The 23,525-nt window shown below is 53.1% G+C and overlaps 2 protein-coding genes and 1 long non-coding RNA gene across 13 annotated transcripts in view; 1 reads left to right on the forward strand and 2 right to left on the reverse strand.

Annotated features, from left to right (window-relative positions):
* Ppfia4 (PPFI scaffold protein A4) overlaps positions 1-23,525 on the forward strand; it is a 75,370-nt gene that overhangs the window by 36,798 nt on the left and 15,047 nt on the right. For 3 of the 7 annotated variants that reach the window (XR_002388555.2, XR_002388558.2, XR_002388557.2), the window contains 6 exons: positions 2,177-2,274; positions 2,813-2,988; positions 5,178-5,246; positions 8,347-8,524; positions 8,679-8,789; positions 8,969-11,247. Coding sequence is in view for 2 of the 7 variants with exons in the window: in XM_021242349.2 (XP_021098008.2) it covers positions 2,177-2,274; positions 2,813-2,988; positions 5,178-5,246; positions 8,347-8,524; positions 8,969-9,018 (571 nt within the window). In the remaining 5 variants the exon portion in view is untranslated. Of the gene's footprint in view, positions 1-2,176; positions 2,275-2,812; positions 2,989-5,177; positions 5,247-8,346; positions 8,525-8,678; positions 8,790-8,968; positions 11,248-14,237; positions 14,396-15,479; positions 16,400-23,525 lie in introns of those variants that run through there. The other 4 variants (XM_021242349.2, XM_013078612.3, XR_015444230.1 and 1 more) reach the window with 3 other exon arrangements.
* On the reverse strand, positions 6,338-15,388 carry LOC106010835 (uncharacterized). Of its 5 annotated transcripts, XR_001184549.3 has the most exons (6): positions 14,671-15,388; positions 13,348-13,687; positions 13,120-13,224; positions 7,727-7,804; positions 6,767-7,175; positions 6,338-6,667 (listed from the first exon to the last, which is right to left on the reverse strand). It is a non-coding gene; the product is annotated as an uncharacterized LOC106010835 (long non-coding RNA). The 5 variants fall into 5 exon arrangements; XR_015444236.1 differs by lacking the exons at positions 13,120-13,224; positions 13,348-13,687; positions 14,671-15,388 and adding an exon at positions 8,769-8,917; XR_015444234.1 differs by lacking the exons at positions 13,120-13,224; positions 13,348-13,687; positions 14,671-15,388 and adding an exon at positions 8,639-8,748.
* Positions 16,659-18,687, reverse strand: Myog (myogenin). Its single transcript, XM_004862200.3, has 3 exons — positions 18,142-18,687; positions 17,446-17,527; positions 16,659-16,844 (listed from the first exon to the last, which is right to left on the reverse strand). Exons 1-3 carry the CDS (start codon positions 18,685-18,687, stop codon positions 16,723-16,725), a joined length of 750 nt encoding a protein of 249 aa, XP_004862257.3. The 3' UTR covers positions 16,659-16,722.

A 23,525-nucleotide genomic window follows, 5' to 3' on the forward strand; every position in this document is an offset into this window, starting at 1 on the left:
GATTGATAGGGGCTGGGGAGAAGGGCTGGTCCCTCGCCAGGCTGGGATGTGCCGGGCTGCTGGAAGATGTCAGCCAGCCTCACCCAGCACTGTGGAAGTCCTGCCCCGGCCCCTCTCCCCAGAGCCAGGAGCAAAGCCCAGCCTGCCTCGTGCTTCCAGCTCTGGCTCCACATCTCGAGGGCTTTGGAGTTTCTAAAGCATTTCCCACGTACCTCACTTCAGCTGTGCATTTACCTGCTTTTCTTCCACCTGACATTTCATAAGCGTGTTCTTAAGACTCAAAAACTTCCTAGAGATCATGATTTTTATGACAGAAAGGGATATGTAAAAATGCTTGTTTTATAGACAGAGGAAACAAATCCAACAGAAGTGGGGGCCCAGTGGTCACTCAGCCAGGTGGTGACAGAATGGGGCAACTCCCCACCTCTTGACACCCGGCTCCCAGGGCTTTCCTTGGACAGGGTGGTCTGCTGGGCAGGTTTCCCCACAGTTCCCGCTTGAATCAGACCTGTATGCACAGTGACCAGTTTGACACCCTAGTAGCGGTCACGTTTCTGAGTGCCCGAGAGGCCCCAGGGGCTGGGCCGAGCCCTCTCACTCATTGACACCGCACCCCGAATGGGAGGTAGGACCCATCTCACCGACGGTCAGTGACCCTCAGCTTGCAGGCAGCAGAGCCAGCATGTGAAGCCAGCCTGACCTACGCTGTGGAGCAGCTCTGCAGTAGTAGGAGCTGTCCTGGACATGACAGCAAGCAGGTGGAGTAGACAGCCTGTGCCCCTCATGTCAGACCAAGGCTTAAGTCAGCAGCTTGAGCGATACATGGGTGTAAATCAGAGGAGCATCCCTAGAAGTGATGGCTCTGGGCTCTGATGGAGACAGGTCCTAGGCGGAAGGGCTTGGGGGACAGAACAGGGGAGAGAGGAGGGAGCAGTCGGCCTAACTGCGTCTCACAAAGCAGTAGCCTCGATCACAGTCAAGAGCCGCTGCAGTGGGATGGACCTTCTGTCCTGTTCCCCTGTGGATGGAGAAACCTGGGAAGGCTGAAGGACAGAGCGGTGTCACATAAGCAAGAGCCCGCCGGGTCTTCCAAGGCGGGACGAGCTGCCTTGGGAAGGTGACCAGCTTGGGGTCATGCGCTGTACAGGTGCTGGCTCAGCGCTCCTCTGGAGGGTGCCGCAGGGGCACTGCTGTGTTAGGCGTCAGGAGTGGCTCAGACCCATGGCTCTGGAGTCCCTTCTAATCCAGTGTCCGTGGCCTCAGGCTGGCTTGAGTGTTATTTATTCAGGGCTTACTATGGCCTTCGGCTCAGTAAGTTCTCTTCGTAATTTATGTGAATTATTCCATTTAATTCACTGGACATTTATAAAAAAGTATTATATGCTACAAGTTTAAGATCACAAACAAAACAAAATCCCCTGCCCTCATGCAGCTTACATTCTAACTGGTGAGGAGCAGTAACTGTAAGGTGGGTGAGTAGGTAGAAAGTTCTAGGGAAAAAATTAGAGCAGGGGTAATGATGGTGATGATGTAATTCTAACTCTGATGAACACGGTGACTAGCGGGCTGGACTGAGAAAGTGACATTTGAAAAATTTAAAGGAGAGGAAGGAGTGAGCTAGCTGTGTTGCAGGTGGGGGAGGAATGTTCTGGGCAGGGAGAGCAGCCAGTGCAAAGGCCCTGAGGCACAAGGATCTAGGCAGCCTGCGGTGTTCCAGGACACAAAGGCCACAGAGAGAGAGGGTGAGAATAGCCACAGCGAGGGTCAGATAAGTAAGGAACCCATCATGCAGCATCTCGTAGGGCACTGAGAGGTCTCTGGGTGGAATGGTAATATAAAAGGAGTAGCTTGCTTTTTCCTTTTTGAATTGTGGCTAATGGGAGTCTTTGTCCTTTGTGCGCCTGGAGAGAAGGGATGTATTGGTTCCATCCAAAGCACTTCTCTTCTGTCACTCAGTCCCACACCCTGGCTGACGGGGAAGAGGGGGGAGAGCGGCAGAGAGAGGAAACCTCGGCTCCTGCGCAGCCCAGCTGGTGGCAGGAGGGGCACAAGGGGCTGGATGCCCCTTGTGCTGGATGCAGTGGGTTTGAACCCGCTGGGCTGCTGGGGCAGGCGCGTAGGTGGGTGAGAACATGGCCCCGCTGAGGCTATGGCCCTGGCGGCTGTGTGCTTGCAGAACCAGTCTTCAGTATGGCATCATGTGTCTGAAGAGGCTGAATTATGACCGTAAGGAGCTGGAGAAGAGGAGGGAGGAGAGCCAGCATGAGATCAAGGGTAAGCAGCTCAGGCCTGGGGGCTGCTCAGAACGGGTGTGGGAGCAGGAAAGCTGGAGAGAGCATTCTGGACCTCAGGAAACTCCAGGCCCGAGAGGGGAGATGTGGACCCAGCCTGGTGAAAGAGATGCTGTCCGTGCCCGGGGCACAGTCGTACCCTCTCTAAATCCCCAGCAACCAGAAAATGTGATGAACCCCCAGGTCAGCACCCTGAGAGAGGGTGCTTGTGGACCCTGATGATCTGGCGGGGCTGGAGGGAAAAGAGAGGCAGGTTTTAGAAGAGACTTGGAATGGGAGGCCATTCCAAGGGGAGGGGCGACCTGTGCTGGGAGAGCACTGGGAGTCTGCTGGCCTGACCCCAAGGCCACAGGCTGACGGGTATGGAGGCAGGCGGGGCTGGTTCTCCCAGAGACAAGGTGGAGAGGTGGGGGAGGGCAGGAGCCCCAGAGCAGGCTGGTGGCTCCGAGACTGTTTCTGCCCCCGAGGGGTCTGGGCCAAACCTGCTGTCTCTCTGCCCCTTTCCTTCCTCTGCCCTCCAGATGTGCTGGTCTGGACCAACGACCAGATGGTCCACTGGGTCCAGTCCATTGGGCTTCGGGACTACGCGGGCAACCTGCATGAGAGCGGCGTCCATGGTGCCCTGCTGGCCCTGGATGAGAACTTTGACCACAACACGCTGGCTCTGGTCCTCCAGATCCCCACGCAGAACACCCAGGTCCGAAGCCCTTTAATCGGGCAGTCTCCTTCTTGCTCACATGTCCAGAGATCTGTCAGTGCTGAGGGGCTTTTCTGGGCCGTTGCAGTATTCTCAACCCTCCAAGTGTGGAGCCCATGCATAGCCCGAGCCCATAGGGAACACATGCGTCCATCACCTGTGTTCATCCCCACACTGCTGTGGCTGCCTCTTCTCCCAACCCTGCGTTGTAGCTGAGACTGCCTTCCTTGGCCTCGACCTGCTTCTCCGGCCAGAACATCCAGATCTCCTTTGTCCGCACCACTAGGCATCCACTCCTGGGTCCTTGGGCCTCGGAAAGCTAAATATACCAGATAGCACAGCCTGGAGCCTCTCTATACCAAGGCATTGTCTGCCTGTCAACAGCACCGAAGATTAGACATCTTCTTAAATTACATTTCATAATTATTATGGCACTGTCATCCAAGAATATATCGAAATTCTCTTGAACCTATTTATATTTTTGGCCTTTCCTACTTCCTGTGGGTAATGGGATTCTAAAAGTATTCACAGTTGTGTAAAGTACTTCCTGATTTTATTTGTCCTAAATATGCCCCATCAGGCTCCCCCTGGGGAGGGAGCTGCTTCCACCTTATAGATTAAGTTTGGTAAGGATGCTTGTATTTGACCAGTTCTCACCTTTTGTGAAAACTGCGAATTTCATAAACTCTGATCATATTGCCCCTGGGCCTGAGCCTTTGTCTCTCCAGGCGGAGTGGTCTTAATTCTTTTAGCCTTTCCTCATATAGACCTGCCTTTGTCCCTGATCGGTTTAGCTGCCCTTTTGTCTGGACTGTTTGCAGCTGTCAAATTGGTTTTGAGACTCAGCCCCCAGCGCTGCACAGGCTATTCTGGGAGTAGACACGTTTTGGCTTGAGGGAGGGTAGTTCTGAGGAGTATGTTGGCCTTTGGGGCATCACAGCAGCACACAGGGCCGGTGTGTCCCTAGGGACCCCTCCTAACCAGTGACCTCTTCTAACTGGTCAAAATGGATTGTGCAGATCCTTTCTTCTCTAAGAAGAGCTTGGATTTTCCCCCCAAATACCCTCTCTATGCTTGCTTTAGCTTCCACCTCATTTGCCACTCTCCTGGCTCCTTACAGAGCTCTGAGAGGATATTTTGAAATTGATACCTGTCCACTTAGCCTTTCCTTACCCTGAGGGTACAATGGCATTGGACACTTGAATATTTATTATGCCTCTCCTTTCAGGTTATTTGTAATAATGTTATGTTCCTGATATTGATAAAGACTATCCTTATAGAATGCCATGGTTATGATCTTCCACCCAGAAATAGGCTTTTCTCTTTCTTTTACTTCCTATCTCAAAACGCACTCAGATTTTGTGGATAGCAGTAATCTAGTAAATTGCAGCAGGGATGCATCTCTGTTGCTTTCTCAGCTTTCATATTTTCCTGACCTGTTCATTTAGCTTAGCTATTAGGGGAAGTGATATCCGACCCCATGTGGAATCCTTCATTTAAAATGGTCAAAATACTTGATGGCTAAAAGTTGTGAAATTTCCTGTGTCTGGTGATGTTCTTAAGGAGTTAATTTCTGGGAAGCCTGGAGAAAGCTTTTGTGCACTATGCACTCACAGCCACTGATAACTGTGATGGAGTGGTCTTCCTAATTTAAGTTTGTGATGTAGACCCTTGAAATATATTTATTTAATCCAAGTAAGTTAAGTTTTGTTTGTCCATGATCTGCATGCTTTTCCCCCACACTACCAAAAGGCAGGCAGGCACGATTTTAATCTTATGGACAAAACATGTGCTCCCACCATAGGTAAAGTCTATTCTCCATTTGTTCCATGATCCTACTTTTCAAAAAATTACATTCGGGGCCAGGGATTTAGCACAGTGGTTCCACCACCTGCTTTGCAAGTGTACGGTCCCGAGTTTGATCCCAGGTACCAAAAAACCACCAAAAAAACCAAAACCAAAATAAAAATTAAAAATTACATTTTTTCTAATTTCTAAGGTTAACAGTTTCACTTCTGATAGGACACTGAGGTTTGTTTGAAGGAATAGCCTCAGGAAGGTGGCTATGGTTTCAAATGAGCTAAATGCACCAAAGTCCTGCCCCCTCTGCCCTTGGACCCTGGGAAACGGGGAAGAAGCTATAAAGGTCATTGACTGCAGAATTTGCTCTTTCACCCTGTGGATTCCAGGCCCGCCAGGTGATGGAGAGAGAGTTCAGTAACCTGTTGGCTTTGGGCACAGACCGGAAGCTGGATGATGTGAGTACCTGGCTATGAACCAAGGGTCTCAGAGATTGGGTTACTGAAGTTCACACATTCTGCTTTCCTGGGCTGGTGATGGGTGGGCTGGCCTAAGGGAGGCCAGGCTTAGCTGGCTGTGTTTGGGCAGCAGTGGGCTGTGAAGAAGTCTCTATGAAACTCCTTTCCGGTAAAAAGCAGAAAGCTCTTCTATGTCATGTTCTAGCATCTTCTAGCTCTGTGCTCAGCACTCCCTGCCACACAAGATTGAAGGTTTTATTCCCCAAGACCATATCATTGGGATAGTACCTTTGTTTTTGTTTCTCAGGGCGACCCAGCACATCTCCGTCCTGCCCAGTAAGATTAGCTGTTGATTTTGTTAGGTCTTCCCCTTGAGTTTAAGGACGGCCCTGACATCCTGAGCCACAGGGCTCCCTTAGAGATGTCTACTGAGCTCCCTGGTTTCCTGAGGACACGGCTCCTGCTCTACCCAGCCTCTTCCCTACTCACTTTCCTATCACTGACCTTGCTTGCCCTTGGTGGTCAGGTCTGCCTCAGCTGATTTGGCTCCCAGCAAGTTAAGAAAGAGCCTGGACTCTGTTTATTTTTAGCTTCTCCATCTTCAGTCAGATCATTGTTTCTTAGTTGGGTTTAACAGGGCTAAAAACCACCTTGGTAGAATGATCGCTTTGCCTCAGTAGACAGCCAGGACACTCAAGAATATAAGAGTTTGATGAGGTATGTTTTCTTTACAGAGGTACCCTCAAGTTGGGGTGGGAGAAGTATATATATTGTGTGTGTGTGCATTATATATGTGTATGTACACATATATGCATATGTTCCAATCAAGGAGATTTATCTCCTAACACCCCTCCAGGGGACCCCACTCTCAGAGACCTCAGCTTTCCCAGTGCTCTAGGGTTACCCACCCACCACTCAGTTCCACACGCCTGGGACCTTAGCTTTCTTTCTGGACAGATGACTCCTGTATATATTAGCATGGTACTTTCTCATACAAAAAAATTATTCCGTTAATTCTTATCAAATACTCTTTGAATGCCTGTGCCAGGGATGGGCCAGGCATGGTGGCACAATGATGACAGACATTTCACTTTATGCTCACCGTCATTTATGGGCAGGTTATTATCCCCATTTTACAGGAAACTGTAACTCAAAGAAGTATGTTACTGCTGCCCAGGGGCTGGTGTATGGTGGAGCAGGTCTGAGGCAGACTGTCTCTGATTCCTTCATCCCTCCCTGGATCCTGCTCCTCCTAGAAGCTCCAGGAGCTGACTGGCCTGGGAGGCTTCAGGCCTTGGGGTGGAGCGATGGAGCTAAGTAGGTGATACCACTGGGCAGCACAGTGGGGTTTCTGGGATGCATCGGGGGTGCAGCTGGAGAAGACTTTTTTCTTGCAGGAAGCTTAGAGTAGAAGCCAAGTCCTAGGAATAAGGTGAGATTGGTGAGGGGAGCAGTACCGGGGGAAGTCTGAGGTCTAAGGAGAAGGGCTCTTGTCTAGCCACCTAGCACTTCATCCATACCTTGAGCTGTCTCTTCTTACACCTGGGCTTCCTGCCAGTTCTGGTTCTGTTACCCCTCATGGCTCTGAAAGGCTTCATCCAGTTCTCCCTCTATATAAAGATCAGGACCCAAGAGAAGGAGAGGAGCAGGAAGAACATGTGCCAGCCAGGGCACAGAGGGAAGAACGGAAACGAACTCTGAGGGTTGGCTGAAGGTGGAAAGGGGGCTGAAGGATAGGGCTGTGGACTAGGTAAAGGAGAAGACAAAGCTCTGACTAAATGTAGGAATGGGACTCTTGTGTAGGGAGCTAACTGCCATCCAGTCATTTAACAAATATTTATTGAGTGTCAGCAGTATTCTCAGATACTACTCAGGAGCTGAGGATACAATGGTTAGAACAAAAAAGATCACAGATCATAGTTCTGGCTCCTTGGAGGAGAGGAAAGAGGGAGAGAGGGAGAGATGGAGAGGGAGAGAAGGAGAGAGAGAGAAAGAGAGGGAGAGAGAGAGGGAGGGGGGAGAGAGGGAGAGGGGGAGAGAGAGGGAGAGGGGGAGAAAGACAAAGGGGTGCAGGGAGGGAGGGAGTAAGCAGACAAGGGAAGGGGAGGGAAGGGGAAAGCAACACTAATGAAATGATCTCCTAGGTCCATGTAAAAATGCTACTGGATGTATGCTATCACAGAGAGGTACTTGGTGCTAAGAATTGATTGGAGCAATTGGCCTCCACAGGACACAACAAACCCAAGGGTATGGGGCCCGGAGGGCGTTAGTGTCCCTGTTGCTGCTGGTACCACTCTCCCTGCAGCCTGGAGCCCATGAGATCACAGTGGTGGAAGGAGGCATGGCTACAAACCAGAGTGGATATGGGTCTAAAGGGCGGGACAGGGAGGCCTCCCCAGCCTGGAGGGTGCGGCCTTGCCTGCCTATTGGCAGAGACAGTTATTTAGAGACCTGTGAAGAGGTAGATGGAGGCTGCTTACCACATCCTTCGAGGTGCATGTCTCTAGTTATCTGCCTGGTTCATCACTGTCACATCTGATCGCCGTGGGGTAGGTAGCCTGAGAATACACAGGGCAGATGTTGATCCCCATTTCACAGATGAGGACACTAAAGCTCCCTACGGTCACATGCTAGAAACTTGGCGGATCCAAGATCGGAAGCCAGATGTCCTGACTCTGACACATATCCGGCAGATGGCCTTACGGAGGCTCTAGAGGGACAGGAGAGCCTGTGTGGGAACTGTTGGGCAATCCCGTGGGGAGGCTGAGAAGAGGAATAGCTTGAAAGATCAGTGGGCACCCTGAGCTGTTTGAGAAGATTAGGGTGAGCAGGGAAGCAGAGTTTAATTGCTGGATGACAGATCTGACCAGGCGGACCTCTCGTGACCCCAGGTAGGGGCAGTTTGTCTCCGGGAGTCATCCATGTCAGCCCGATTCATTCTACAGGGGGAAAACCCGAGGGGTACAAAGGGGAAGCGATCTTGCTCGCTTGCTTCCAAAGTGGCAGGAGGAACGGTACCCTAGAACGCGCGAGCCGCAGCCTCTCCCCGGGCTGGGGGCCAGCGCCCCTTCCAACCCGCCCTCTGCTTGCCCCGGTGCAGGGGGAGGACAAGGTGTTCCGGCGCGCACCCTCCTGGAGGAAGCGCTTCCGGCCGCGGGACCACCGCGGCGGCGGCCTGCTCAGCTCCTCGGCCGAGACCCTGCCGGCCGCCTTCCGCGTGTCCACCCTGGGGCCCCTGCAGCCGCCCGCGGCCCCGCCCAAGAAGGTCCTGCCGGAAGGTGAGTGGCGGGCGGAGGGCGCTCCGCGCTGCCCGGGCTGCACTGCGCTGACGCTGCGGGCGGGGGCGCTGCCGGGCAGGGCAGGCGCCGTGACCGGGCTGTGCGCGCACTAACCCGCCGCTCTGTGTTCTCCCGCGCTGCCGACTCCTGCCAGCCGGGACGGCGGGGGCGCAGAGACTGGAGACCTCCACAGTTCGGACCTACTCCTGCTGACCCCCGCCCGCCCGCCCGTCCCGGGTCTCACGGGGTGCGTCCCCGGCTCGGGGTAAGTGGCCAGGCCCTGGGACGTCGCTGGCCGGCCTGCAACCCCGCTCCGCTCGCGCCAGCCCTGCCCGGCTGCCCTGCCCGGGCGCTTTGCATTTGGGAGCCTGCTGCAGACGCCCGGCCACCCGCAGCCTGGGGACTGACTGACTCCTCCTCCCCTGTCTGTCTCTTCTCTCTTAGCTCACTCCCACTATCTCTACGGACACATGCTCTCCGCCTTCCGGGACTAGCCACGGCCCGCAGGGCTGGTGTCCTCCAGGTTTCACAGGCCCAGCCGGCCCTGACCTCTCCTGCTCGTTCCCCTGCCTCCCACGACTCCTAGTCTCGTCTGTGGCTTTCTGGTTGCCCTGGATCTCAGAATATACTCCTCCGGCCCTTCGGCATCCCACTACCCCGACTCCCATCGCGCGTCCTTTGTAAGTCTCCTGGATGGGGTCTCCCGGTGTAGCGGAGGCGCCCGGGTCGCCCAAGCTTGGGATTCTCCGGGAGAAAGAGAAGGGCAGCCTGGGGTGGGGGTGACGCCACCCTGTCTCTTCTGGACCCAGCCGGGTCTGGACTTTGCCTTCCTCCAGGATCAGAAACCTAGGCCAAGGACGGAGATGGTCCTTCCAGGAGAGGGGCACTGCAGACTCCGTCCTGCCTTAGTTATGCTGCCTCTCGTCCCTGTCCACTCTGGCCCTCGTACCAGATGGTCTGAGGTTGATTTTGACACCTCCAGCATCACCCGTTCTCTAAACCACCGCCACAGTTTGCAGATCTTGCCTCTTCTTGCTCTGGGGCTGCAGAGGTACAGGAGACCACATTCTCTCTCAGGATGGTGAGGCCCGGAGAAGGACTAACGTAGACATTTTGGAGCCTGGTTTAAGCTGACTCCTAAATGAGTTTAGGAAGACTCAGAGGGAAATGGACCCCAGAGCTTTGGGCCAGGGGTGACTGGGTTTGCAAAAACTCTCAGCCCTTGCTCGGTGAGAAGTGTAGACAGGCGAGCCAGAGGGAGGGCTGGTGGCCTCTGGTAGCCTGAAGCCAAAGGGCAGTGGGAATGGCCCCAGCCCCAGCCCCCGGGGAACGGCCCAGGGGCTGAACAGATCTAACTGTGCTGCTGCCTCTGCCACCAGCATCCCTTCCCCTGCTGTCCTCCTCTGCCTCACTTCCTTAATCCCAGCCGCATAAGAACAAACCTTATGAGTGGATTGAATATTGACCCTAAAATCAGGTTTGGGAGACAGGCAGCCTAGAATTTTCTTCCTCTGACCTGCCAGGAAGAAAATAAAGCTTCCTCTTCAGCGAATCATATCCCTGATTCAGGAAATCCAGGGTTGATGAAAGCAGTCATTCCTCTTTGTCCCCAAATCATCCAGTCCTTGACGGGTTCTTGTGGTGTCCAGGGACTGTCTTCTCTAGAAATTCTTGAGGTCCCCCAGCTTCCGCCATTTTAATTTCTTTCCCTAGCAGCATGGTGGAACTGGGCTGTCAGGATACAGGTGGTGATTGGGAGGACTGTTACTCTCAAGAAATCCCTCTTTCTCACCCGTTCCTCCAATTGAACAAGGTGCCTAAAAGTGGTAGGTGGTTGGAACTTTGGGCTTCCTTGAAGAGGAGAGGGAAAATGTCAGGCATGCTTGTTGGAGAGGGGCCAGCAGAGTGCCATCCTACAGGTGGCTGGAGCAGCTGGTTTGTGACCTGATCCATTTGGGTTGAGAAAGGGCTGGACTAGCGGGGGGAGGGGGAGGGGTGGGCCAATAGGCCGGATCGCCCTGTCCTGAGGAGCGATAGCGCTGTGCTGTGTCTCAGAGCCTTGTGCTCTGCCTGGTAGAGGAGAGCTCGCCAGTGGGGTAGCTGGGTGGGCTCTCACCTGGGCTGGAGCAGGCAGCCACCTGCCTTGCTCTTGTTCCTTGTTTTCTGCCCTTCCTGTCAAGCTACTGGGGAGGGAGATGGAAGAATTATTAAGTGGAAAATCAACTGGATAGAGAGAAAGAGCCAAATTCCAGAGTAATGGATGCTGAAGTCATGGAGAAAGCCCAGGTTCCTCAGATTGTTGGAGCTGAGCACTAGAAGGCCATCGACTCCTTCAGGGGATTGAGTGTCCATGGGCTAGGCACAGGGGAAGGTCAGCCCCAGCCTGTCCTCCCTACAGCAACCCTGACCCCCATTGGCCATGCCATGAGGCAGCAGGTTGGGGGAGCCAGGTCCATCCAGGGCCCCCTGGGAAGGATTGCAGGGAGCGGATGGAGGCAGGAAAACCGCGCACCATGTCGTCTTGGTGTACCCTTTGCCTCATAGCCGATACATTTTTTTCTTTGGAGAGTCACAGTGACCCAAGCCTTCCTCACTGGCCTCCATGCCTGGCCGGGCCCTTCTCAGTACTGTATTGGCTCAGTGGATCAGGAGCAGGTGTGTGGATGCGTGTGGGTGTGAGTGTGGGTGTGTATGTACCAATAAACAACCTGGTTTTAAGACAACATGCAAATGGTCTCTGTTCCTTTTTTTCTGCCTTGCTTTAACTTGAGCTTAGCTGACACATTCAGCTTCTTTCGCAGTCCCAAGGGCTGCTGTGCTTGGGAGGAAGTATCAGAGTTCTGAGAATGTGGAGTCAGCAGCCACTGTTTCCTTATGTAGCCACAGGCCGGACGGGAGGACGGTGTTTGGCTGCCTGTGCCGAGGGAGTTGAGGACCGGGTGAGGGGCCTGGCTGCCGGCCCTGACTGATTTCCTCCTTCATCTCTCCTCCCCCGCCCGGGCTCCTCCGCTCGTCCTCCCTTACACTGTTCCCACAGTTAATGCTGCTGAACCTCCTCTGCATGCCACGGTACCGTCCACACTTCAGCGGCTCCCCATCACCTATAGATCGGGGTGTAGCTCCTCCTCCATGTGGCCATCAGAAGTCTTCATGACCTGGCTCCTGTCCCTCTCTCCTCCTGCCAGTCTAGAGTCTGCCTAACTCAGAGACAGTGGGTCCATCCAGCCCCCTTGCGAGAAGGCAGCTGCAGTACTTCTTTCCTTGCCTTTGTGGCTTCCAACCTTCAAGAGCATATCCAGCATGAGCTGGGAGGTGTGCTCTCTCCCCAGCAGTTAGTTAACCAGCAGCCCTTAGCTCCCAAGCCTCTCAGCACACTCACATGGCCTGTGCTCACTGGCGTCTCCTTGTCTGTCCCCTACACTGGGCTGCGAGGATGCTTTCAGGTCCGCCTCATTAATCTCTGCATCCCTAAATGTACACACTTGAATGAATGATCCACCTTATGTCAGAGCATTGTGAGGAGGGTTAAATTAATAAAAGTTTAAAATTACTAAGTACAATTACTTAGAACAGTGCCAGACACCGTTCTAAGCATTCTGCCTCAGTCTATTCCTGCTGCTATAACAAAATACCTTAGACAGGGTAATTTAAATAACAGAAATGTGTTGCTCACTCTTCTGAGGCTAAGTCCAAGACCCGGGTACCAGCAGATTCAGGGTCTGGCGAGGGCCCATTTCTCAAGATGTTCCCATGTGGAAGAAGCAGAAGCATGAAAGGCTAAATGGGCTTTCAACTTTTTATAAGGGTACTAATCCCATTAATGAGCATGGAGCCCTTGCGACCTAATCGCTTCCTAATGACCTGTCTGTTGGTGCTTTTGCATTGGGGATTAAGTTTCAACATGAATTTTGGAGCGATGCAAAGATTCAAATCATAGCACACACTAAATGGTGTGACTTATTTGATCCTCACAACCCTATGATGTGTCAGCATTGCCATTTTATGGAGCAGAAAATTAGAAAGCTAAACACACACAGCTGGTAAAAGATTGAAATGGTTCTCAAACCTTACTCTGCCTGTATCCAGTGCCTTGTTCTAGGTAACTGACCAGAGTGTCTATGTTAAAAGCCCTGACCCAGTGCCAGGAGTGCTTGAGAGTCGGACTTGCTTCTCCTTTACATGAACTCTTGCCTTCTGCGGCTCCCTCCCCAGCTGCTTTGTCTGAACCATTGAGTGGCCCTTGGCTCCTGTAAGTTGTCACAGTGCCTTGTTTGTCCTGCTCATCTAAATGGCAAACCCTCACTCACACAGCACAATACACAATGCGTCCTGTATCTTCTCCATGGCCAGCAGTGCCCCCAACACAGGTGAAGCAAGGATGGCAGAGTCCACTGGCACAGGTGGTGGAGGGAAACAAGACAAGACCACCTGGACAGCCTGGGAAGGACAAGCGGAGGTGAGGGAAGGTGCTGGCTTGGTGTTAACAAGCCTTTGGGATCTCCTTCCACCCTCTCTGTGAGGTAGAATCATTGACCTTGGTGACTAGCAGGGCACAAGAATGTGCCCTGAAGCGTTCCAGGAGAACAAGGACTTACCAGTGTCGCGTGCACAGGGTGGCGAGGCAGAAGGAGCAGGCTTGTGTCGAAATGTGTGTTTGATGGACATTCTGAGCTTGAGATGAGACCTCAGCATCATGTTCCCTTCAGCATCAGTGGAAAAGGAAAAATGAATGTAGGTTTCTTTCCTGGAGCCCTGGAATCCCCCCCCCCCCCCGCCCAGGAATGTCCTAGTCAGAGCGAGAGGCAGGGAGTCTGGGTGGTCACCTGTGGCTGAGGGAGAACACGGATGAGGCCCAGCCAGACTTGCCGAGAGGGGATGGTATGGGCTTCCCTCTCAGGTCAGGACTGAATTCTCTTGGCTAAGACTGCAGCTGAACGTGGAGTCTTCCAGTCTTCATCTTGAGCCCCAGCTCACCTTGGGGCTTCTACATCATGGCCCGGAGCCCAGAAGTCAGGAATTCAGAGAAGTCCAAGGGATACAACATGCTGGAGATGGCATTTATTGGTGAAACATGCCAGAGTCGAGAGGACTCCTCCTTCTCCGGTTGCTCTAACCACCTACTACACTGGCAGCCTGGGTTTTCCAAACAGCCGAATAAATTACCTGGAGAAGTTAGATACTTCAGAACCTTTATTAGAGTGCACAAATAGTACTTCAAACATCCTACAAGTCACACTAATTATCTAAACATCCTAAGAAGTTCCTATTTTCACATAACAATTGGTATGCCAATTTTAAGTAATTCTTTTCATTCTAGCAGATTCCCTAAAGTCCATTTTAGGCAACATTTGATTGACCCAGTTTGATTTATTGTAGGTGCTTCTACTGAAGAAGGCATTTAACCTCATTTTCCTAAAGAACTCCACCTCATTATTCATTAACTGGAGTCTTACCTGTAATTCTATTGTGAAGGTTAAGGATTTGTTAATTTAAGAAAGTCCCCACGCTTTGATAAAAGTTGTTTATTCTGTGAAAATAATGAGAAACTGGGCTCCTGTTTGGTTGAAGTTTGCCATTCACACCTGTGTAATCTGCAGCAAATTGTTTCTCCTCTGGAACTTATGACACAGTAAGTGGGTGACAATGACACCTGACAGTGGCTGGGACCTGTTGACTCTAGTAGCTATTGCTAAGGACTGTCATTCTTTCCTAGGTGTGAATGTGAACCCCAGTTTCTCACTGCCATCATAACCATAGGGGAGTGGACTTGAAAAGTAGATCCAGCAGCCTCAGAGCCTGTCAGCTCCTTAGCATTGTTGATGCCCTTCTTGGCCAGGCCTAGCCCTCAGTAAGAAGGAGGACAAGGGACAGGTAAGTCAGAAGTAAAGCAGTGAGGTTGTATCCATCCTCTGAACTTGGGAAGGGCCAGGGGCGGAGGAGGTGAATCTACAGGGAGATTCCTTGAATGTGTGATTCAGTATTTTCAGTGGGTAAAAAGGGAGTGAGTGTAGACTCTCGAAGTGAGACATGGTAACCAACTCTGTTGCCTTCCTTACCCCAAGGGCAGTGAGTTAAGGTTAAGAGTCATAGCCATGACCTTGGTATTCCTCTCCAGCCTATCTAAGAGGGGAAGATTGTGAACTTACTGATGCAAACTCAAAAATAAGATCCAACAAGTCAGGACAAAGTTGACCAATTTGTGATTCCCAGTAGGCCTAGCCCCGACTATTACTTGGGGGAAGCAGGTCCTGGGGAGACCCAACCTTCTGTAACTTCACCCAGGCTCTATGATATACTGCTGAGGTTCCCTTCTTATTCTCTTCTTCAGGCAGACTTTCCGAAGGACTTGGGACAAGGTGTTAACAGCTGCAGGAGCAAGGTCCAGAGGGCAGTGTAGAGAGGTACCCCAGAGCAAGTATAGTACAGTCACTAGTTCCTGATGGGCAAAAGTTAAGTCAGTTGTCAAGGCCCCCAAAGAACAGAATGAGGGATGGAATGTGTACCATGTTCTGGATTCTAATTCTTCTGTAATGATTCTGAAACTTACAGTTTGCAATAAGTTACACAAATTTAGCCCCAAGCAGTTAGAATTAATAAAGTTTTTTAGTAGGTGTTCTTGGCCCATTCCAATTCTATTTCCTGTTACCTCTCTGGTTAACCCTTATGTAACTTCCACCCAAAGTCATTGTTCTTAATTCCTCACCAACCTTCTCCCCTTAGGAAGTCAGTCTGAAATCAGCATCCCAAATGTTGAGAACCCCAGCTTCTCTTTGATGAGAAGCCCCACCATCTCCCCCAGCAGGGACTCCTTCATCTCTGGGTGGTAGGCAGGGACGAGAACTTCCCTCTTCCGCGGGGGAAGGAAGAGAATGGAGAGGGAACGTGCCATTTGGTCTGTGAGAAAGTGACACTGTCTGACCCCATTCTGATTTAATCACTTCCCACCTCTCTGCAGGTCTCCTTGTAATGTGGAACCAGGAGAAAGCCAGCAATTAGGGAGAAGACCCCCATAAATCCAGCTCTACACCCCTGGCCCCGGGAGTGGGCCGAGCACAGGGCATGCAGCCATGCTCAGTGAATTGGAGGCCAAGGGGCCTGTGGGCGATAGGTTGGAATGCAGCAGATTGTGAGCAGTGTGAATTAGTGTGCGGTGGGGCACGCAGCAGGCTTTCCTCTGTCCTGTCGGATTCCTGTGGAACCTGGTCACATCCACGTAATGTGTCAGACCCACTTTGACTCCACTGTAATGGTCAAAAGAGCGGGGCTCCCCGGTGCCTGGTCACTGTCCCAAGATGATGCCTTGATACTTTTGGAGCCCACCCATGCCAACCTTTGGAATTCTTGGAAGCCCGGCACCTGCAGTGTGTCTGGACCTTCAAGTGGGACGGGTCGGGGCTGTCATTCATTCTAACCGTCATCATCTCAGACACTCTTCTAGCAACCAGTCTTTATTCATTTTTTAAAAAAGGAAATCCAAATAAGTTAGCAAAAAAATACAAAATAATGGCAAAACCACACAATGCTTAGTTAACAAAAGAAATCACCCCAAGACCCACCCCCTTTCCCCCTGCCTGTCCCTTGCATCTTCAGCACAAGAGACCTTGGTCAGATGGCAGCTTTACAAACAACACACAAAACAAAACAAAACAAAACATAAAAAACCACTGGAAGGTTCCCAATATGAACTGCAAAGGCTTGGCCTCCAGGGTCTTGGGGACAGAGGATCGTTTCTCTCCCTTTCTTTTCTCTCAACTCAGGGCAGGCCCAGCCCAGCCACTGGCATCAGGGAGAGACCAGAACAGATGTGTGCGCTTATCCAGGTAAGGACACTGTCTTTGTCTCTCAAACGGTTTCATTTAGAGGTTGGCGTTAGAGGCTACATTGTGATAAAAAGGAAACTCCTGAGTTTGCCCCCTGGGGAGGGGGGCATCCACAAGGGGTCGCTCTGGCCCTCCTTTATCTCCTTGGAAAGGGGATGCCTCTGCTTTAAGGAGTCAGCTAAATGAAGGCACCCATTCCTGTGCTGAGCAGTGCGTTAAACTTAAATGGACGAGGAGGGGGACAATCTGGCCTATGGCAGCCAAGGGTTATCTTCCTGGCATCAAGAGAGCCTAACTGGAGGAGGCCCCTGCCACAGAAGTGGTGGCATCTGTGGCCAGCTCAGGGGCTCACGAAAACACCCAGCCTGGCAGACCATCTCAGTTAGGGATAGTTTCGTCTGGGAAGGCCACAGATACATCCTCCACTGTGATGCTGTCCACGATGGAGGTGAGGGAGTGCAGATTGTGGGCATCGGTAGGGTCAGAAGCCAGCAGATGATCTGGAAGGAGAAGGTGGGGAGAAAAGGGTGGCTGAGACCCTTGGGGTGATGCAGGATTTCCGGGACAGATGGGTGAGCAAAACTCAGGAATTCTGCTCCCTACTCCCCGCCTTTCCCATCCTGTGTGTGCATGCGTGTGTGTATGTGTGTGTGCTTGTATGGGTGACACATATGGGTATGTGCTCATGTGCATGCCACCTCTGGACTTCCCTAGTGGAGTTTGGATTTGTTAGCAGTGATTCCAAGGTGCAGCCAGGATAGTGTGTCTCTGGAGACCAGAACTGTCCTTTGCTGGGCCCAGTTTGGCAGCACTAAGTCAGCAATTCCCAGGGACCCCGGCGGGGGCAGGGACAGGCTCCTCTCTGCTGAGAAGGTCAGGCACCAGGCACCAGCTGGGTTGCTGCAAGAGGCCATGACCCCTCCTTAGCTAGTCCAGGCCACAGGAAGGCACAGGGCCTCCCAGCCCCCCCCAGCTGGGGCCATGGGACAGCAGGCCCCTAGAGAAGCCCCAGGAAGAATCGTGGAGCAAGTTTTTAAGGTATGGGGAAAACCCGGCCTAGGAAAGGATGGAGGGATCAAATCAGGGTCAGGCTTCACTCACCGCTGGGGTTGGGGCTGAACTCCAGTGCGCTGCCCCACTCTGGACTGCAGGAGGCGCTGTGGGAACTGCATTCACTGGGCACCTGCAGAAGGGCCAAGGCCCAAGGTCAGGGCCCAACCATTGCTGGATGTGTCTCTGCCTTGCCGGAGCCCACAGAGCTGCACTGGGCTTGGAATGTGGGCCACAGGCGGGGGCCCTACAGCCCAGGGCGCCCCCCACCTGGAATGTTCACACCACGGACCCTGCTTCCAGGCCTTCCTGGCTTCCATCCTAGATGGTGGTTCTCCCTTCACAGAGTATCAGCTTAGAGGGGTCGCTGGCTTTCCGGACCCCGGGGATAAGGGTGACTAAGCAGAGTGGCCCAGGCCTAGTGGGGTTCTAATGAGACTGGATGGGTTTGGTCTGCTAGCCACACCCAGGCTGGGGGCGGGAGGGGGGTGTTTTTGGCAGGTACTTGGCTTGGCCCTTTAGGCTGTAGCCGCCATGGAGATCAGCCCTCACTCTCGCCCAGGCTGGGGACTTGCACCTGGACTAGTCCTGTGCCAGCCCCACCCCCATCGCTGGCTCCTGCCCTCTGCCCTTATCTGGAAAGAGCATGGGGAGACAGGTGGTCACCAGGAGGGCCAGCTTTGACAAAGGAAGGGGTCCTGCAGACCCCCACGGGCCTGGCTGGCAGCTCCCAAACCCTTCACTTACCGCAGGCTGCGGCCCACCCCCGCCTCCGTAGCGCAGGTCGCGCTCCTCCTGGTTGAGGGAGCTGAGCAGGGCCTGCAGGCGCTCGATGTACTGGATGGCGCTGCGCAGGATCTCCACCTTGGGCAGCCGCTGGTTGGGGTTGAGCAGGGTGCTCCTCTTCAGGGCCTCAAAGGCCTCGTTCACCTTCTTGAGCCTGCGCTTCTCCCTCAGTGTGGCCGCCCTCCGCCGGTCCACGGACACTGACTTCCTTTTACACACCTTACACGCCCACGGCAGGCACTGGCCTGGACAGTGCTCGGGGATCCCCAGGCCCTTATCTTCTAGGGGCCCTCGGGTCTCGGGGCTCAGGCCGAGCTCAGTCCGCTCATAGCCGGGTGGCTCAAAGCCCTGGAGGTGGACAGGCAGGTAGTTTTCCCCGTCATAGAAGCGGGGCTCCTGGTAGAAGTAGGGGGATGTCTCATACAGCTCCATGGAGTCGGAAAAGACTTGTTCCTGCCACTGGCCCTCAAGCTCCTGCAGCCCCTCACGCCAACTGCTGGGTGCCATTTAAACCCTCTCTGCTGGCATGGAACCAGAGATAAATATAGCCAACGCCACAGAAACCTGAGCCCCCCTCTAAGCTGTTGCTGCACATCAAGACGTTTACAGTGGATTAGATGTGATTCCCCTTCCCTCTCCCCAGTGCCCCCACCCCACCCAGCCAGCCTGCCCCTGCCGGGGTGGCTCCCGTGCACGGGTCGGGAAGCCGTCGGGTGTAATTTGATTAGTTTTCATTTCTGGACAGCTCCTGTGGGGCAGGGGAGGTGGAGGAGGACACATTCCCTCTCTCATCTGCTCCTTTCAATAACTCCTGGCCAGGCCGGCAAAAGCCTGCTGCTTCCTTGCTAGTCCCACAGCACAGGGTAGGTACAGGGGAGGAGGGAACATGGAAGGGGTCGGCTTCGTCTGGAAGGGGCCCTAAGAGTCACTCTGTCTCCTCGCTTCCTGACAGCACCTTAACCACACTGTATCAGCCCGAGAGACTTCACTCTCCAAAGAATGGGATTGCTTCAGAAGTGGGGCGTGTGTGGGTCCCCGGGGCTAAGAAGGACTAAAATACAGAGTCACAAATGGATTTGACTTCTGGCTTTCCAAAGCAGCTTTGATCTATGTATTCTTTTAGAGGATTTTTAAAACTTAGAGGCCGGGGGGAGTTTTCTCTTTAATACAGTTGGTCAGGGTCAGAGTAGAGATCGGGTGTACAGTCCACACATTGCCACCTTCCCCAGTGGCAAGGTCAAGTACTGTTAAGCCCCCTGTCTCCTCCCTCTCACGAATTAACCTGCCATCCTGTGTTGTCTCCTCTACTCTGTTTCCTGCCCTGTTTGGGCAGGAATCTTCCAGACTCCTCACAATGGGTGGGAGCAGGAAAGGACAGGACACAGGGACCTTCAAACTCAGGGTGCACCTTCCCTTTTTGGGACCACCTGGCTAGTTCCTCTGCCCCTTCCTGACTGAGTCACCTGTTACCCTCATCATGCAGCTCTCATATGTCAGGTGGAGGTGGAACTATTTAACCTTCAGGTGGCTCAATCCATGGTCACATCTTGGTGGAGGCCTCAGGGCCTGAAAGGACCAATTCCTCCCAAAGTAGTGGGCAGGCTTCAGCTCTCAGCAGGGGATGGCATTCAGTCAGGGCTGGGCATTTTAGGAATGCCGGAGGCACGATCCCCACCCTCCGTTTCCTATCTTGCACACCACGATGGTCACCTTGTTGGACCCGCCCTGATGCCCAGATCCCCTTTCCAGGTTGCCATTGTCCAGCTTCTGCTGACCTCAGAAGATAGTTTGTTCCACCGACGCCCAGCTTCAGAAATCCTGGGCTTTGAACAGCATCCCTGTAGTCTTGTGTCTCAGCCTTAAAAAAACAATCTAGGGCCCTGTAGACTAGGTCTAATCCATTCTGCTAGCCCTGTTCCTGTAAGAGAGGAGACCATTAAGTTAAAACTGTTGCAAGGCCAAGAAGAAGAAATAGACTCGTGAGGAAGGCTCAGGGAGGACCTATTTCACAGGGGAGCTGAGATCTGCATGGAATTTGAAGGATTGGCTTTCCCTCCTCCCCTCCTCCACAGTAAGGAGCCAGGAAAATGCAGGTATCCTTTTTGGGTAGAGCAGGGGCTAGGAGAGGTTGTAACTGGACAGTAACCTCAAGCAATCTGGGGGCTGCCGTGAGGTCTTAATTTGGATCTGGGCTTTACCAGGGTGCTGGAAAGTATAGAATGGAACTGTGGCTTTTAAACCCGGATCAGACCTGGACCAGCTGGGCTGAAGACAACTCTTTATTTCCAATACACTTCTCCACCCGCAAAAGAAAAAAAAGCAAATAACCTTGCCTTGGTTTACACTCTAATCCCACAAGCCCTGAGTGATGTCAGAGCTACTATGGCAACCTGGAAATGACATCTTTCATCCTTTTGGGATGCAGTCAGAGTAACCCCTAGACAGTGTGTCTTCTTTCCCTAAAATGGAGGCAGAACAGGCTTGTTCTGTGCTGGCTCCCAAGACCTTGCTGTCGACTAGACCGGCTGGGACACAGAACCTTGCGTTCGTGGTTACACAAGGCCAGGGGATGCCATGTTAGTTCTGCAGTAAGCAAGGGGACTGTAAGCACTTGCAAATTAGTGGGTTTGTCAAGTGTGTCTTAGGAGTTAGTTAGAACGGCAGAACCACTGAAGGCTGGAGCCCTCTGTGGAGGGCTTGAGGAGGAACACGCTGGGCCAGTCTCAGAGAAGGGGTAAGGTTGGGACAAGAAGAAGAGAGGAGGGGAAGGGGCACTGGGAGACCAGTTTGTCCAGAGCTCAGGGTGTAATTTGATTAGCCTTGGAGACAGGGCTGAAAAGATAGGAGCAATCCCGGTGGGGCTTGGAGGGGCTTGGAAACTGAGGCACAGTGGCCACATGGACCCCATGAGAGTAATCTAGGAGTCAGATGAAGGTTTCAGAGGCAGGGGTGGATTGGACTGGGAAAGGATGCATGTTTCAGGCTGCCAAAAGATGATGTGTGTGTGTGGGGGGGGGGGTTGTAGTAAGTGAAAGGGCACCTGGCATACGGAAACACCCAGTAAATATGAGGCCCACTTCTTGCTGCGTCCTCTCCTCCACTCTTGAGCCACCACCCTTCAACCCCCCTCCACCAGGCTGTCCCATTGCCTCCAGGGGACCACGGGAGGGAAAACCCTTCATAGGTGGATATTCACTTATTCTCAGTCAAGAAATGTGTATTATCATGTGTGTGCCAGGTGTCCAGGTCGCTGATGCAAAGAGGCCGCAGTCTTTCTGCCGTCTGTGTGCTCACAGCTGAGTGAGGGAGCGGGGACACAAAATCACCTACTCAGGGTAGGAAGTTTTAGGTAACAGAGTCAGCTGCGGAAAGAGCCTAGTCCAGAGAGGGAACTGATGCATTGCTCTGCCTGTGCTCAACACCTGGTTACTGAGGACCTACTCTGCTTTGGCCCCCTGGCAGGAACCAGACCCAGGGAAGAGCAGTGAATAGACACAGCCCTGTCTGCCGGAAGCTGAGCTGGGTGTGGGTGTGGCCTTGAGTCTGCCTGATGGTTGCCTCTGACCTGACACAAAGGCAGGACTGGCAGGTTAGGGTGACCCGGGCGCCTGGGTCTCTGTGGATCTGTTTGTAGTGTGCTTGTGAATGTCTGAGTAAGGTGGCCCAGGGGCCATGTCAAGGCCCACCGTGGGGACAGACACTCTCAGGACTGACACCGTGGGCGATGTAAAACCCTGATGGGGGAATTGTCTCTTCACCCACCTTGTTCTGCTCTCAGCCAAGCTGTGGAGGAGCCTTGTTGAGGGGCCTTGGGCTTCCTCCCTCTCCGCCCCCACAGGCTGCCCTCTGATGGATGGGAACACATTGGTGCCAAGCACAGAACAGCCTTTGTGCTCCGCCACCAGCGGCGATCCATCAGCTCCAACCTGACAGCAGGGCGTCCGGCCCTAATCCCCACCCCTGCTGCCTGGGCACACAGGGGCCCCTGCCGGACTCTAGCCTCCTCCTCCAGTAGTCCTGCTCCTTCTAGAGGAAGCCCTCGTGCCCCGTTGGGGCTTCAGGGCCAGGCTGATGCCCCCTCCCATCTCAACTTGAGTCTATTTGTATGTTGGGCTGATCTCATTTGCATGGTAGCATTGGATTTCAGAAACCCCCTTCACCTGCTGCTGACTCCCTCCTTCCCTTTCTGCTGCACACCCAGTCACAGCTGTCTGACATCCAGCTTCTTGTAGTCCTTGCAGACCTTGTAGGTGGGCTAACCTGGGCTGCCAGGTAGCTTGGCTAAAATCAAAGCAAGATTCCCATTCTGCAGTCTCCATGCTTAGGAACAAGAGGGTCTGGAAGGGAGGAATCCTCTGGCTTTTTAAAACAGGATCCACCTTTTGTTTTCCTGGGCTGAGTTCCAGTATTACTGCTGAGGATTAGATGGGGGTTGGCTGTGCATTTCAATAGGACATAGATGCATAAACCATAGATGACATGCAAACCAGCCTTGACTATTTTTGAGGCAGTAGTTTTGCAGCAGGGTGAGAATAGAGCTGCAAGGCAGTCTAGGATCAGTTAGTCCACCTTCCTCCTACACATGGGAAAGAGGCCCAGGAAGGGACATGACTTTCTCAAGGATTCAGTGAAGTGTCAGAACTGGGAAGGGCATCTGCTCTTGGGCAGCCTGAGCTTAGGCCTTGGGGATGAACCCAGGTGCCCTCTGTCCCTTTCTGAGACCAGCAGGTGACAAAGGGTATAGCAGGTGGCCACTTGCTTTCCAGGTGGGTGTGGGGCCACAGACAGGCAGACAGGCAGGGGACCGAGAGTTTTAATGACAAGTTCAAGGAGACAGCCCGAGAAGTGGTGATGGAGAGAGGAAAAGGAGACATAGGAGGGGCCAGGAGGAGCCTGAGCGCTGGGACAGGAGGAGAGATTTGGAGGCAGGTGGGACCAGGACTGAGAGGCGGGGAAGAGGGAGGCGGCTCAGGCCTCTGGGCCATATTGTTTCCATTGGAGACTGAGCATCAAGTAACCACTGTGAAATCCCATCCCTGTCTGGAATCTGGAACTCAGAGCTGGGATCATCCTCAAGAATCTCAGGCTCTGGGATGGGGGAATGTGGGGCCTGGAGGTGGAAGAGTTTGGGTTGGAGGAGTGTGGGGGTCAAGGAGAGGGGATTGGTGGGGAAAGCAGAGAGCTGTTTTGTAAAAATAACCAGCACAGGGCCAGGGATTTAACTCAGTGGTTTCGCCGCCTGCTGTGCAAGCGCAAGGACCTGAGTTCGATCCCTGGTACAAAGAAAAAAAAAAACCAAGAACCAGCACAGGGCATATGACCCTGTGTATTTGGGTCCAGTGGGG

Source organism: Heterocephalus glaber, unplaced genomic scaffold (genome assembly GCF_053883595.1).
Source record: "Heterocephalus glaber isolate CG9 unplaced genomic scaffold, H.glaber_assembly_v1.0 deba00001600, whole genome shotgun sequence".
In the NCBI taxonomy this organism is placed as follows: Eukaryota; Metazoa; Chordata; class Mammalia; order Rodentia; family Bathyergidae; genus Heterocephalus; species Heterocephalus glaber.